This window comes from Salvia splendens, chromosome 2 (assembly GCF_004379255.2).
Source record: "Salvia splendens isolate huo1 chromosome 2, SspV2, whole genome shotgun sequence".
In the NCBI taxonomy this organism is placed as follows: Eukaryota; Viridiplantae; Streptophyta; class Magnoliopsida; order Lamiales; family Lamiaceae; genus Salvia; species Salvia splendens.
The window spans coordinates 25,413,438-25,429,832 of NC_056033.1; the positions used below are offsets into that span (position 1 = coordinate 25,413,438).

General features: G+C 34.9%; 2 protein-coding genes across 6 annotated transcripts; both read left to right on the plus strand.

Annotated features, from left to right (window-relative positions):
• The first annotated feature begins 441 nt into the window (after positions 1–441).
• On the plus strand, positions 442–2,669 carry LOC121776937. Its single transcript, XM_042174082.1, has 6 exons — positions 442–594; positions 1,262–1,396; positions 1,567–1,680; positions 1,768–1,941; positions 2,056–2,207; positions 2,282–2,669. Exons 1-6 carry the CDS (start codon positions 442–444, stop codon positions 2,559–2,561), a joined length of 1,008 nt encoding a protein of 335 aa, XP_042030016.1. The 3' UTR covers positions 2,562–2,669.
• A 9,082-nt stretch (positions 2,670–11,751) lies between these two features.
• LOC121763238 (probable magnesium transporter NIPA2) lies at positions 11,752–15,857 on the plus strand. Of its 5 annotated transcripts, none has more exons than XM_042159211.1 (9): positions 11,752–11,908; positions 12,224–12,432; positions 12,965–13,021; positions 13,930–14,020; positions 14,093–14,253; positions 14,523–14,650; positions 14,818–14,955; positions 15,175–15,267; positions 15,404–15,857. In XM_042159211.1, exons 2-9 carry the CDS (start codon positions 12,306–12,308, stop codon positions 15,563–15,565), a joined length of 957 nt encoding a protein of 318 aa, XP_042015145.1. In that variant the 5' UTR covers positions 11,752–11,908; positions 12,224–12,305; the 3' UTR covers positions 15,566–15,857. The 5 variants fall into 5 exon arrangements, with proteins under 5 accessions (XP_042015145.1, XP_042015130.1, XP_042015139.1 ...); XM_042159196.1 differs by having other exon boundaries at positions 15,175–15,250; XM_042159205.1 differs by having other exon boundaries at positions 12,233–12,432; positions 15,175–15,250.
• Positions 15,858–16,395: the final 538 nt, after the last annotated feature.

Consider the following 16,395-nt stretch of genomic DNA (forward strand, 5'->3'; position numbering starts at 1 on the left):
CAAAAGTTCTGGGAGAGATTAGCTGAGCAAAGGGCCGAGACGAGTACCGCTCATGAAGAGGCAGAGCAGAGGAAACCGAGGGGGAAGAAAGTCGACCATATCTACTGTCGACGGACCCCAACCGAGTTCCTAAACTGTTTAAAAAGCCTAACTCCACGGCAGAAGGAAGTCGTTCAAGAACTGGGTTTCAGAGCTATCCTCCAGTTCAACATAAAGGAGATTTCGGGATACCTAGCCTATTGGGTTCTAACCACATTTAATCTAGCTCGGTGCCAGATTCCATTATCTGGGGGTGAGAGCCTAACCCTGGATGAGGAGGACGTGCATCTGACGTTAGGCTTTCCGTGAGATCTGACACCCATTTCATGCCCAATCGACAAACAAAGCAACTTCAAATTCAATGACTATGCTGCAGCACGGTGTCATAAGGGACGGTTCAAAATGACAACTAAAGACATTGCGCAGATGATGATGCAGGACATTGATGGGGGTCCAGATTTCAAGAAACTCTTCATGTTCATGCTGGAAAATGTCGTTATAGAGACTCCGGCCGACGGCAATTGCAAGCCTAAGATTATGCATTTCATCGACGATGTTGATGAGATTAGAAACATGAATTAGTGCAGTTACGTCTTATCTGGTCTTGAGGTCATATATCCCAGTTGGGCCAACGGCCAAAGTGCGTCTTTCACCGGGCCTATCCACTTTTTATTGGTGAGTGAAATAATAACTGCATTATATGCCAATTTACATACATTACTTACATGATACAATATACAATAGTGTGTCTGCCGTAACAAATGCATTATATATACAAATTGGAACATTATTGAACCTTAATTGCTTCATTATCTAGTTCTGCCAATCTTGTTGCAGCTATAATTTATACATTATATGGACTTGTTAGTACATTACTGATTTGAATCAGAAAATGTAATAGCTTTTGGTACATTATTGATATGTTTCCTTGAATCATCTGTTAAGTTTCAGTTGCAATAATCATTATTGTTGTTGATCTATTGCATTATACCGCTATTACACATGCATTATATACATATTTAGATACATTATTGAACTGTTACATTATGTGGTTATTGCTAGTGTGCGTATGTGGACCGCGTGGTTCACTGCCTGAGGCGAGTGATCCGTGCCTGGCCGACAATTAAAGGTTGGACGGCGGAGACGCTCAAGCAAAGAGAGGATGCAGAGCGTGACCAGTACGGAACACTAAAGGGTTTAATTATGGTGCAATTGTGTACAGGCGTCTGAGACAAGAGTTGAAGATGGAGGTGGTACAATTGTGGTGAGGAAAGATGGAACTGGTACCGGATCTAAGAGTAAAACCCAGACAGAGAAAGCCACCAAAAAGAGTGCAGCGGTAGAGGAAAGTGTCAAGGTATTTACATCTTAAACATTACTTGCATTATATACTAGTATTGGTACATTATTGCCACTGCATTTGCTTACATTATTGTGCGTGCATCATATGCATGTATTATGATATTATATGTCTGCCTGGCTACATTACATAGGTAGTCTCCTAAATTAATTGGTTTTTTTACTCAGATACCTGCCTCGGCCAAGGGGGAACGCGCTGAGATTCCGGTTGACAAAACAACACAGCCCATTAAGGAGGGAGCTACTAAGGGAGGGAAGGGAAAACAGTTGGCCATTCCAAAGGTGGTTGCATAACTACATTATATGCTTGTATTCTTACATAGTTTTGGTGGTTACCTGCATTAATTTGTTTTTATTTTTTCCAATCAGAAACCAGCTTCAGCTAAGGGGAAGGACATTAAGATTGGTATTGTGAAAACAACACAACCATCTAAAGATGTAGCTGGAAAGGGTGGGAGTGGAAAAGAATTGACCATTCCAAAGGTGGTTGCAAAAGGAAAAGGGAAAGGCAAGCAGATCCAACAGGATGAGGCCGGAGATGTGGTATGGAATAGCTTATTTCATTCAAACAATAAATTATTGGATATGTCAATTGAGATTGAGTTACCATGTATGGATGTTGCTCACTTGTTTTAACCATATCTTCCATTCGTGCAGGAGGCTACGAATCTTGCAACATCTCGATTGAAGAAAGCAAGCCTGGCTGCCCGTTCTCCATTGAACGAGCGGGCGGTTAGACTAACAGCCAAACCCAACAATGTTGACAAGGAGGTCTACTACTGGGTACTTAGCACAACTGACAAAAATAAGTAAGTTTTATAGTTTTGCTGTTGTTATTATGGGCACCTTGGTTATTTTTGTTGAACGGTTTAATGATGTTCAGGGATTCTGTTGTCTACCAAGACAGCTTTAGGAAAACTGTGCCGATTGAGTTCCAGTCTTTAGCGTCATTCAAGGCAGTGAGCCCCGCTATTATAGATACTTGGAGCTCGTACCTGAATAACATGGAAAAGCTCAAGGTTCAAAAAATGGTAGCTCAGGTCCGAAAAAGTAGTATATATGTCATGACAATGCATTGGAGGAACAACATCTGCACCATGGAGACGGGGGTCTATGTGATGCGCCATATGGAGACCTACTTTGGCGAGAGGGAGAAAGAATGAGAGTGCGAACTCAGCGCCAAGGGGACAAAGAGCTTGGAAATGTTGCGAATAAAGTTTGCAAGGACTCTGCTTACTTGTGCACATAACTCCAGAGATGACATCAACTAATCTGCAGCCACCAGGCATTGGAGAGAGAGGCCGCCAAAGTTTAACTTCGATGAGTGGGTCGACGACTATGGGTGATCGTATGGATGATGAATGGATACGCTATTTCTATTAATTTGAACTCCCTTTTTTTGATAACTCGTGTTGGAATGGAAAATAGCCGACTTGTGGCTTGGTCTGTTTTGAACAATATCTAGTGTGCTGAACTTCTTGCAATCAGAATCATATTTTGGTATAATGTCACTTTAATGCTTAATAATGTAATATAGGAAGAAAATAATGTAGAACAAGTTACGTGACTCTTAATAATAATTTACAACAAACTGAATAGATATTGTATATAAATTTATGCGATCATGGACTCTCAACATATAATGGATGTAATTAACCGAATAATGTACAGAATGTGCTTAATAATGAACTGTACTGGAATAATTGTGTACAGTAAGTTAAGTGCTTGTGAACAATAATGTACAACTTCATGAATAATAATGTACATCAACAGATTAATAATGCAATAGTATTATGTATAATGTACAGAATGTGTCTAATAATGAACTGTACTCAAATAATTGTGTACAGTAAGTTAAGTGCTTGTAAACAATAATGTACAACTTCATGCATAATAATGTACATTAACAGATAAATAATGTAATATTATTATGTATAAACTGTTGACAGTGGTAAGACTAATAAGACTAAGGCAATGAATTGAATAATAAGACTAATCCAAAAAAACAAAACCAATAATGTTGTGAGGTGCAAAATACATTAACATTTCCTCTTGCCATTACGCAACTCTTTCTCCATTGCCATCTCTTTAAGCATTGGACAATTTCTTGAGTCGTGATGGCCCATCTCATCGCACGCCTTACACCGTCTAAGAGGTGTAGTAGCCTTCTTTATAGCATTTTCTCTCTTGAAAATTAGACGGCTCACGGAGCTGCTAGCGTGGCCCTTGGTCTTGACAACATCCGGAGGATGGACTTCAACTACCTCAGGCCTTATCATCCCATAAAACTCTTCAATCAATTGCCTCTTCCGAGGCGGACGTTGTAGGAGTTCCAGTTTGAAGAGAATTACTAAGTTCTTCCACACCACCTATGAATGCACGAAGCACATCAATGTCCGTCTCAAATCGTCGAAGAAAACCATAGAACATCGAAATCCCTTGATTCGAAACAGTTTGCCTATCGTCAACGATGGACCTGGTAGGTAGGGCGTCATCAAACTGCCCATGTACAGCCTTAGCTAACAGAGTCTTTATCCATCTGCTTTCGCAGTATTTATCAGGAATTTTTTTCACTTCATTGTTCCTGAACAAAAAAAAGATATGGCTGCACAAATATCCCTGCCTACCGAAAAGTTTGCAGTCGCACGAGTATGAGTCACCAGTCCTATCGTGTCTCACAAAATTCGAATTGTGATTGCTGTCCCCAAGCTTGCTGTCAACCATATCGGTAAATGAAAAACCAAGCACGCGGCATCTGTCATTACCCTCTACAATTTCCTCTTGTATTTTCTTGAACATACTATCGGTGTACAACGTCGAAGCATGTTTCTCGAATGGTAAGGTAGTGGCCAATATGGGCAGGGTAGTTGCATCGTGGTAGTCCAACTTTGTTCTAGCGTTCAGCTGGAATTGAACGACATTGTTGAAATTCAAGTAGAATTCGACAATGTTGGCTCGGGGCTTTAAAATTTTTTTGTAGAAGTCGTTCTCCTATTCAGATATGGACGTAATCCTAATCATCGATCCCAGTGGAAAATCTCTTAAGTACGTCGGTATCCAGAATTGCCTATAGTCGTACAATGTGTTGAACCAGTCAACGTCTTCCAGCCCATGACGTTCCACCACTCCATTCCACTCCTCTTCGAATTCGTCAGGTTCAAGCCGGTCCGACCAAACGTAGGCATTGAATTCCTTCTTAAAATCTTCGCCCCTCAGCAACCTGTTTAGAACCTTGGTGGCCAACTTATGCATTATATGCCACATACATCATCGGTGTCGAGTGCCAACAAGAACCTCTTCAATAGATGATCTCATGCCCAAGTCTTGATCTGTTACGATCATTTTGGGTGCAACACTCATGCATTCAACGAAATGTTTGAACAACCAAGCAAATGCCCCTGTTTTCTTGTTGCACACCAATCCATCGGCGAAGGTTACAGGTCTTTCATGATTGTTCTTTCCCGTGAAAGGTGTGAAGATCATACAATACCTGCGTATCACAAGCAAGGTAATGCATCATTAGCTACGAATAATGTATAGGACAAGCGTTGTAATGCATAGACAATGCGTTGTAATGTAACTGTAAGTAGTAGGTTAATAAGAGATTAATGTATACCTGTTTGTGTTGTACGTAGAGTCAAATGCCACAATATCACCAAACATATGATAATTCCTTTTCATCAAACCATCGCACCAAAAGAGAGCAACCAACTGGTTACTAGCGTTGACTTCATAGTGATATGTGAACGCCTCGGACATTTGCACGTCGAACACATGTGCGTATGCTTTGATGTCTCGAGAAGCGTTCCTGATATCCCCGACAGTGCAACCGACAAGTTCAAACCCACCGAGAATTTCCTTCAACACCTTAAAGGTAAGTGTGGGGCCTATATTAGCCTTGGAACAGTCAAGAATGAATCTGTAATGTACATCATCCAACTTTCGATTAAGTGCCATAAAATGTTGATGCTCAACCTCAACCATATAATGATTATGCACCTTGTTGAACTCCTGAATAATATAACCTGGAAGTCGTCATTCGGAGAAGAACTTGGACGATATACTCACTTTACAACCACAATGCTTGGATAACCGTCTGCGTTTCATAGAAAAACCAGAACGTGCATTCAATTGGACATCCTCGATCGACTTCTTGCTGCCTTCCCTATTGCATACAACCAAGTAGTAACACCGTTCGTCTTCCTTATTCCTTGTTTGCACGTATCAAAACCTACAGCGCGGGCATATACATCGTAAAACGTGAAACTGAAATCTAGTGATTAGAACTTCTGATCGACGACGGGCTTCAATTCTGGATAAGATTCAGGTACAACCACCACTGTATAAAATCACAAAAAAACGGCTCAGTAAACATATACATTACAGCCCATAAACCGTCCATTACTGAGTCAAAAAAATTCATTACACACTAATATATGTACATATCCATTAGATCAAAATGATCTAGTTCACTATATGGGCATTTTAGTTCAATATATGAATTTCATAACAAGAAGTGAACTAAATTACCATTTTAGTGAAGTATTTACTCCATTAAGAGCATCTCCAATGGCGGAGTCCGGTCAGACATCAGCGACGGGCGACCGGGACGTCCGCCATTGTATCGAAGCAACTCGGATACGGACGTCCCGTAAGGACTTCGGATGTCCTCGGACGTCCGGGCGACGGGCGGGCGGGCGGATGTCCTGTATTAATTTTTTTTAAACTCTATATATACGGCTCGTTGAACTTCATTTTATATCCGGTATTAATTTTTTTTTCGAATCATGTATATTTTTTTTAATGAAGTTGTTAATTTTTCCCGTTCGTATTCGTGTTGAAATTTTATTTCCGTAAACGTAAATTACTTTATTTGTGAATTTGTGATTTTTTTTATTGTGGGAAGTCCTAGTGGGAATGGCGATGGGAAGGGCGGATTGTGCAGGGGAAGTCCTAGTGACGTTGCAGTGGGATGGGAAGTTCTAGTGACGTGGCAGGAGGTGTTTTTGGGAAGTCCTAGTAGATTTCCGAGTGGGACATCCATGCATTGGAGATGCTCTAAGGATTTAGTTCACTATAATGGCGTTTTGGTTCACTCCTTCTTGTAGAGAACTAAATCACTCGTATAGTGAACTAAATCGATCTTATAGTAAACTAAATTCGTGTTATATAGTTATGCATTTAAGTAGTGGTTTCTCTAGATCACCACTCCTTATCATTTGTGATCACGTCCAATGCAGCATTTACAAAAGAAGCTAACGAGTCACATGTTGAGAATTATTTCTAAGTACAGTCTCTCATCTAAACAATAGTTTGGTTAGAAACCAAACCGAATTGTCAGCTTATCAACTAGGAAAAACTTGTTAGGGTTTGCATACTAGAAATCACCTTTCGAGTGATTGAATACTGTAAAATTCTATATTTTATTTTCCAATGAATGCAACATATTATTTTTGTCATAATGTTGTTATGTTTTACATTTAATGGTTGTTTATTGCATAATTAAATGTATAAGCAACGTAAAAAGTCTAAGTCTTTGTTTTAGTAGACCGGTTGTAGGCGTTGTGCACTTTAAGCTAACACGGTCAGTTCTGAACAAAGACTACCTATCGTGAAAGGTTGCAATGTCAGTCCGCATATTTCTAAGCCTTACTGAAATAAGATGACATCGGTGTGGTATAGCACTGAATTGGATCTAACGGCAAGACGAGTCTTTGTGCTATCTACTGAAAGACGAGGTCTTGATAATTAATTTCTTAATCAATGTACGTTAGCATTGAGCATACGATATTGATCATGCACTACTTTGACTTACCAATAGGTACGAGTTTTTTGTAACCCAACGATCCTGGTATATTGGGTAGTGGTGATTAATATCTACCGGTGCTAGGATTGCTATTATGTTGAATCGTGCGCGAGGTGAGTATCGTTTGATAACATCCACAAGAGGAGCTCGAAACAAGGTTTTATTATTCGGAACCTAGCCATGAATAATGAATAAGTGTTTCTTGTTAAGTCCGCTCTTGGAGTTAATAATATATTAATTAATTAAGTCCATAGCAGACATTAATTAATTAATGGATGTTTCTGTCTTAAGCACGAGAAATAAATGACAAAAAAATGGAAACCCGGAATACTTGTAATTTCGGATTTGGATAGGCAGCGCAATATTACATCTGTAGTGGCTTCTCGTAATATTCCAATATAAGCTTATATTAAATTGTGGGTTCAATTTAATTAGTAAAAAGCTAATTGGGGGAGCCCATACACAAATTCTTCCATAGATCCCTGACTGGGCCCAATATGTGACTTAATATAAATAGGAGAATAAAGGAGACAGAAAGACATTATTTTCATCAAAAATTTCGTCCCCCTCACTGTCTTGAAGAGGGACGATTTTCAGCTCTCATCCGTGAGCAGTTTCCGTCTTCTTTATTTGAGTCCTAGTATTCTGGTGAGATCAGCCCACACTGATATCAGATTACAGTCCGGGAACCAGACAGAAGATCTGTGGTTGTAGTACTCAAGATCTTCACGTGGAGAAGGCCCGAGCTATCTTCGATTCTTCAGTGAATCAACGAGGTAAATTGGCTTACTCTGTAGCAAATATGTTTTAGGTATTAATTGCGCTAAAGCATGTTTAAATTCAAGTTATGAGCATGATACATGTGAGAATTACACAAATAGATTTTGTCTAAATAATCTGCTAAATAGATCAGAATTTTATGTGATCCGTTTCGACGCACGCTTCCGCTGCCAACCCCTTCAAAACTGTCCAAACAAGAATTGGAATCCAGACCAAAAAAGTGTGTCAAAATAAGAACCGGAACCGAGACTAGAAAAAGTTCGATCAGTCCACTAGCCGACCGGGTAGAACCAACCAGGTACCCATTACATGTAATTAACCGAACTAACTAAACTTAAAATTTGAACTTCAAAAATTAAAGGCGTATTGGGCCCATCTATAGCTAATTATTGCGTGTATTAGCAACATTTCTACTAGTCTCTTTTATAAATTCAAATTTTCTCTAATCTTTCTTTTGCAATCGACGTGGGATTAATTTTCTTTCCTTCTGACTATGACCTGAAACTTCAAAGCAATACAGGTGGTTGGCACACAACAATTAATATCCATTCCATAAAATAAAAATAAAAATAAAAATAAAAATAAAAATAAAATAAAAATAAAAATAAAAATAAAAATAAAAATAAAAATAAAAATAAAAATAAAAATAAAATAAAAATAAAAATAAAAATAAAAATAAAAATAAAAATAAAATAAAAATAAAATAAAAATAAAAATAAGAGAATAAACTATCAATTCCATTCCTTATTGTTTGTAACTCCACTATTATTGATTAATTTTCTTTCCTTCTATGACCTTGAAGCTTCAAAGCAATACAGGTGGTAGGCGCACAACAATTAATATCCATTCCATATAATAAAAATAAAAATAAAAATAAAAATAAAAATAAAAATAAAAATAAAAATAAAAATAAAAATAAAAATAAAAATAAAAATAAAAATAAAAATAAAAATAAAAATAAAAATAAAAATAAAAATAAAAATAAAAATAAAAATAAAAATAAAAATAAAAATAAAAATAAAAATAAAAATAAAAATAAAAATAAAAATAAAAATAAAAATAAAAATAAAAATAAAAATAAAAATAAAAATAAAAATAAAAATAAAAATAAAAATAAAAATAAAAATAAAAATAAAAATAAAAATAAAAATAAAAATAAAAAACTAATTTCCATTCCATTCAATATTGTTTGCAACTCGATTATTATTGATATCTTTTGAATCTTTTGAATTCGAATACTAATCCATGTGATAAATTAATATTATTAGCTTCAGCCACCAATGCCATTAGATATTGTTTTTTTAATTTTTTTTAATTATCGTTATTTAAAGTAATTCTATTTTTTATTCACATTTTAATTTCATTTTTATCTTAGAACCAAAAAATTTTCTAGATTTTATGAATAACAAAAATATTGTAAACATAACATTAGAAAATTGTTTTAAGCAATTTTGAGTGATATATACAAATATATGCTCCCTCGTCCCATAAGGGTATGTCCTCTCTCCTTTTTAGTCTGTCCCGCAATAGTATGCATTCTTAATTTTGGAAACTATTTTCTCTCTATTGAGGTCGACACATTGTCTACTAACAATATTTTAATTAATTTTTCTTCCTAACAGAGGTCACGGGTTATTTTCTGCAACTTTATCTACATTGACTATGATACTCTCTCCTTCTCTGAAAATATGAACATTTGGTTCGGTATGAGTTTCAATGAATAATTGGCAAAGTAAAAGAGAAGGATATCAAGGATAGTGTTAGTAGAGAGTGAGCTCCACATCATTAGCTAGTAATGTAGTGTAATGATATAGTTTATAAATAAAATGATGTGTATGGATAATGTATCATTTAACTAATCTAAAATTAGAAAGTTCATACTCCCTCCGTCCACGAATAGGAGTCCCGATTACTTCTTTACACTTATTTTATAAAAATGATATTAAATAGTTAAAGTGTAGAAATAGTAAAATAAGATAGAGACAAGATATTTGTGGATGGAGGGAATACTTTTCAAAATTGAATTATTAAGAAATTAGTTTATACTTTTCAGATTGGAAGGGAAGGGAGTAGAATAGAAATAGATTATTGCTAAACATGTTAGCAATTATGCCTGGCTTGGCATTTTTCACTTCAGGCTCATATGTGAGTTGTGAAACCATTGGCCCATATAGGTGTTAATTTTTAGTATGTATTAATTATTAATTACTTAGTTTTAAATTTAAATTTTATCTGTTAATTCGGTATAATCGGTTGGTTATCGGTTGTAATTGATAATCATAAAACGAAAGTAAGGAATCGGCATCGGAACAAACTGAAATAAAAAAATGTAAGATTTCGGTTAACCGATAACCAATCTTAATCGGTTCGGATATTGATTTACCTAATAGCCGATACTGTATACTCAACTCTAAGAATCTTGAAAACAAGTAAATTAGTGTAACTTTTTCGGATTCGAAGTCTCTAACTTTTCTTAGGTAGTTTTTTTTTCATTTTTTGAATTTTTATATATTTAAGTATTTAATATTACAATATAATTTTAATTCTTTTATACAACTATAATACTCCCTACGTCCCCTACAAATAGAAATTCTTTCCTTTTTAGTCTGTCCCATAAAAATAGAAACTTTCATTTTCAGGAAATTTCTTTCTCGCTAATGAGATGAGACTCATTTCCATTAACAAACTTTTCTTTCTATCTCTCTCTTACTTTACTAAGTTTGCATTAAAACTCATGTAGTTTCAAATGTTTTTATTTATATAGAATAGAGGGAGTATTAATATTGCTATAAATTTAAAATTTAGTTAAGAAATTTTTTTATGTATTCTTAAAATCGCAAATCATACTTAATTATAATAACAATAAAAGTAATTATAATTATAATTGGAAAAAAAAATATTTGGTTTTACCTTTTTTCTCTCATATTTTTATTTTTTATATTTTCTACTTCTTTATTCTGTTTTTTATTTTCATTTAAATCATTAAACATAATTTTTAATCTCTAGCCCAAAAGAAATGTCTCAACTTATTTATTTATTATTATTACTACTACTTATTTTATTAATTATAACTTGGTAAGATAATTATGGTAAAATTAATTAAGTTGTATAAAATACTATAGTACTAATTATTAGTATTATTATTATTATAATTTTATACAATAATAACTCATTAGAAAGTCTTAATGTAAATTTAAAATTATGAATTATATTCCATAAAAAACCACAACACTAAAATTATAGTAGTAATAATATTTGTTATTACACTATTTATTACTCTTATTATTGTATTAATTAATAAATTATGAAGAAAATTTTAATGTAATTATTAAAATTATGAATAGTAATAAAATAGTGACTATTGTTAACCTCTAAATTAATAACTTATTCATGAAATCTTATTTTAATTTTAAACTGATTATATTTAATATCTATCATATTAGATTTTGTCAATAAAAATGTAATTAAAGAAACCTTACTTTAATTATTACGTTAATCAGATAATTCATCATGTTCCTTGGAATCTTTGCCATTGATCGTATGACGTTAAATAAAACTGTGACATTTTAGATAAATAAAGAGTTATTTTGCGTGTTAATAACGAATATTTGAATATAAATAATTTATCCGATTTTTCATTTTGAACAAAATTATTTATTTATTTTGACCTGATTCATTCCAACAAGGATGGGCGTAGAAAGACGAGTCTACCCTTATAAGAATCTAAGTGGGCCATATTTGCAAATCGTAACGGCCATTCTCTCATTTTCCGCCTTCTTTCTCCTGAGGGTTGATTCAGAGAGAGAGAGGCTGAATCATCATCAACATTTCTCAGGTTTCATCCGAAAATCCGTCCAGAAACTTGATTTTGATTGCGCACGTTGTTTAAAATTTCGACAACAGCAAAACAACGAAGCTCGAAGGGTTGGTTTTTGAATCATTTACTTGCTAGCGTTTTCTCCCTGTTTTTCATTTGATTATGCTATTTTTGTTGAGTTTAGATGAGTTTAATTGACTTGGAACGAGTGTATATGGTGGTTAGAATCCAGAATTCCGTGAAATAAGGCTTTGTAAGCTCGAATTCTAATGTTTACGGCCTGTTTATGCTCCAGCTTAGTATTTTAGTTCTAGAAATTTTCGATTACATTTTCGGATTTTAGATAGTTTTAGGTTTTTTTGGATTTATTTTGAGTTTTCAATCAAATCCTCTTTTTATTTGATCATGAATTTACGGTTTAGTGTGTGCAGGAGTTGATTACAATTTAGAGTTGTGGAAGCTGTGTCGGTGCATTTTTTGGGGTGTCCTCTCCATCTCTAGGAAATGGTGGGAGTTTCAGATAATGTTCGCGGATTTATTTTGGCAATCTCTTCGAGCATTTTTATTGGTTCGAGCTTCATCATAAAGAAAAAAGGCCTAAAGAAGGCTGGGGCATCAGGAACTAGAGCAAGTTTGTTTTGAATCCTTTAATTCTGTTGTATTTCTTATTCTTATATGGATGGGTGAGATGAAGGGGATGCACGCGTATTTAGGGAGCTTATAAGATGTAATGTTACAAAATCTTACCAAATGTTTATATAACTGATCTTCATGATAAGAGATGAAAGTACAAGTCTACATGATAGAGTTAACTTTGTAAATTGCTTGTTTCATTTGAGAACTTATTTTTTCAACTTATGAACTGTTTAAGAACTTATTTAGTCAATCATTTCCGAAGTGGTTAAGCTTCTAAACAACATATAAGTTGCTTTAAGAAACTTATAAGATCTTTGTGTTCCGATCAAGCTGTTATGTTTGGATGATTTGGAAGAATTTTGTCGTTGGAAGGGTGTGGCCACGTGATGGAGGGCACCTAATAGTTAGGGAATCGTGTGCTAGGACTATAGGGACATTGTATGGCTAATGTAGTTATAGGATTGGTGTTAAAAAAATTTCATGTGTAATATCTTTCTATTTGTTAATTAAATGTAGTGTTTTTGCAGGTGATGGAGGCTATTCGTATTTGGGGGAACCTATGTGGTGGGCTGGGATGATTGCAAGTAAATAATACTATTACCTACTGAACTTGTGGCTCTTTTGTTCTCGACATTTTGTGATGGATGAGACGTATACTTTATTTGATAGCAACGTTTAAATGGTTTCTTGATATAAATAGTTGCATGGTACTGTGTTTATTGCTGCGAATAATTGAAGAATATACTTTTCCAAATGTATTTTCTTTGGGCACTAAGTCAAATTCGATGAATATATTGGCAAATGTTTTTGGGTTTAGTTTCACAGCTTGCAAACATTACTTAGGCAACATTATGGATTTTCATTAATTCAGTGAGACTCTTGACAGAAACATATGTGCTATTCCCCTTACATATGTTTATGATGAAATGTAGGATGAGAAGAAGAACAGCGACACTTAGAGGCTTTCATTTAGTGGATGAGATAGATAAGATTGACAGGATAGAGTACGATTAAATTATTTGGATTATTTAGTTTTGTGTGTTAATTGATGGTTGTGATACAGGATAAACGAGTTATGATTATTATGCAAAAAATCAGGGTCCTTTTTGTATAATCCTACAAAATGTAAAAAGGTGAGTACATACAAAACTAATAATAATTTGAGTGTATCTTTGGAATTTTACATTATGGATTGGAGGATGATTAAAAACAATCACCTCATTGGATGATTAGAGTGTGTGCTGAGCTATCGATCATGCCTTATCACTCAAACCAAACACTTCCTTTGTGTATAAATCAGATAGCATGTGAGTAGTGATCAGCAGAATAAGTTTTTCCCATTTTCACACCTCGGGAACCTCATTTCTTGTAAAACATGATTTATTTATACACTCATTGATGTCCTGTCATGGCTTATCATTTGAATTAATTACCAATGGCAAGACTATTTATGCTAATTTGGGGCAACAATTGTATGTGATTATGTATGCAGTGGTCTTAGGGGAGGCTTTAAACTTCAGTGCCTATGCATATGCTCCAGCTATCCTCGTAACCCCATTGGGAGCTTTAAGTATCATTTTCAGGTATTTATTTCTGTGCTTGAACAGGCCAGTCTTATCGAAGCCCCCATTTTTAGTGTAAAATTTCTCTTGCAGTGCGGTGTTGGCTCATTTTATATTGAAAGAAAAACTCCATGTGTTTGGCATTGTTGGTTGTATTCTCTGCTTGGTGGGTTCTATTACAATTGTTTTGCATGCACCCTTTGAGAAGGACATCGAATCAGTCAAGCAAGTATGGCATCTTGCCATGGAGCCAGGTAAATATGTCTAATTCACCTGCTCGAAGTAAATACTACATGGGTGTGTTTGGGAGATGTGGATTACATATATTATCACTCCAATTCATGATTATCTAGAAATGTTGTTCCTTTTTGTGACTTGATGATTGGTTACTTCATATGCATAATTTCTCTTACGACTATGTGTAGTTCTTTTCTATATGTATGTGAGGTATTGAGTTGCATTAATTGTTACAAAAATTCTATTTTTATTTAATTCTGACCTCTTATGTATTTGGGAATGACAGGTTTTCTCGTCTACTCTGTCATAGTTTTGGTTCTAGTTGGCACTTTAAAATTTTTCTTTGAGCCACTCTATGGACAAACGCATATGGTCGTGTACATTGGAATATGTTCGTTCATGGGTTCTTTAACGGTCAGTTCCTCTTGACATTCTTTTTGATATTGCAAAATAAATTTAAAGACAGCGCCAATAGTGGACTCAGCCATGGGATCTTTGGACTCATGTGTTAACCACTCTACCACTAGGCCAACACACCTACAGTCGGTTACAGTTCTTTTGAAGCTAATGCTTTTATGTAGGTTATGGCAGTGAAAGCGGTTGCAATTGCTTTGAAGCTTACGTTTTCAGGGTCGAACCAGTTTAAATACTTCCAGACATGGTTTTTCACTATTCTCGTAATCGTTTTCTGTGTCATTCAACTGATATATCTCAACAAGGTACTTTTATAATGATTTATTTTTCTAGTAATATGTCACACTGAAATTATAACCTGAATATTGATCCCATAGTGATGTTTTAGCTCGAACTTCAAATATTAAAATGTTGATTTTGCAACATTTAAAAAGTAGTGTAAGGTTGTTTGTAGTCATATATCATTGATATATGTAATATTTCTGAATGTTGCAGGGCTCTCTAACATCCATACACCTTTGCAGGCACTCGACATCTTTAACACAGCCGTCGTTTCCCCTGTATACTACGTCATGTTCACCATCTGCACCATCGTAGCAAGTATGATAATGTTTAAGGTGATCCCTTGTGATAAATGAATAGAAATTTAAAAAGACAGTGTCACGGTGGACTCGAATACGAAATTTTTTGCTGTGACATTATAGAAAAAGTCATCATATCATTGCCAACTTAGATGAATCTTTGAACTTTCAGGAGTGGGATTCTCAAAATGCAACACAGATTATTACAGAGCTATGCGGTTTTGTGACCATCGTAAGTGGGACATTTCTCCTCCACAAAACCTTGGATATGGAAAGTTCGTCGACCATGTCATCCCCGCCATACCATTCGAGCCCCCGGCTGCCAGAGCCCTGAGAGTAGACCAGTATACAATGTGCATGCATGAGAAGGGGTTATAAGAGGGCGTATACGTTCCCGATCACGCACTACACAGCATGCTCCCATGGATAGGTGCTTGTTTTTTGTTTGTGTGTCTAGATTTTAGATTTTCAAGGATTTCAAGTATAGAGTTCTGAATTAGGTATCCCCTCTGTCTCCAAATTTCGCAGATTGAGAGTGTTATGATCATATTTTTTAGTATAGATATGTTGATGAGAATTAACTAATTGACATTACCTTTTTAAAGTGCAAGACATTTTTGTCCTATTACAAATGACGTCGTTTGTGTGTAGTGTGAAGCATATTTTAGGAACCCTAAATTACAATTTTGACCTTCTACCTGCCACCAGCAAACAGTAAGCAAAACAACGAAATGCAGAAGCTTAAATCGCCAATTAATATGCCAAACGACCAAGTTTTGGTTATTTGGCTTAATTTTGAGTCCAATTGTAAATACAAATTTCTTTTAAAAAATAGCAATTTTTATTAGATGAAAAATTATCAATTTTGGTGAACATATAAAATGAAAAAGTGACTATTTTATGACGAGAGTATTATTATTATTGTTAGATGATTAGTCCTTTAGATGTTTTGTAGAGGTAAGTCTATCTATACTGGTATTCTAAAATTCAAAATAGAGTAAATAAGGGCATCTCCAGTGGCTTTCGCCAAGCAATAGCTCAGCCACAAACTCCTCCTGCCACATCATTAGCACTAAAAATCCTCCTGCCACATCATCAGGACAAGCAAATAACCCAGCAATAGTCTAGCCACATCACCCCTAATTATATAAAACAAATAATTGA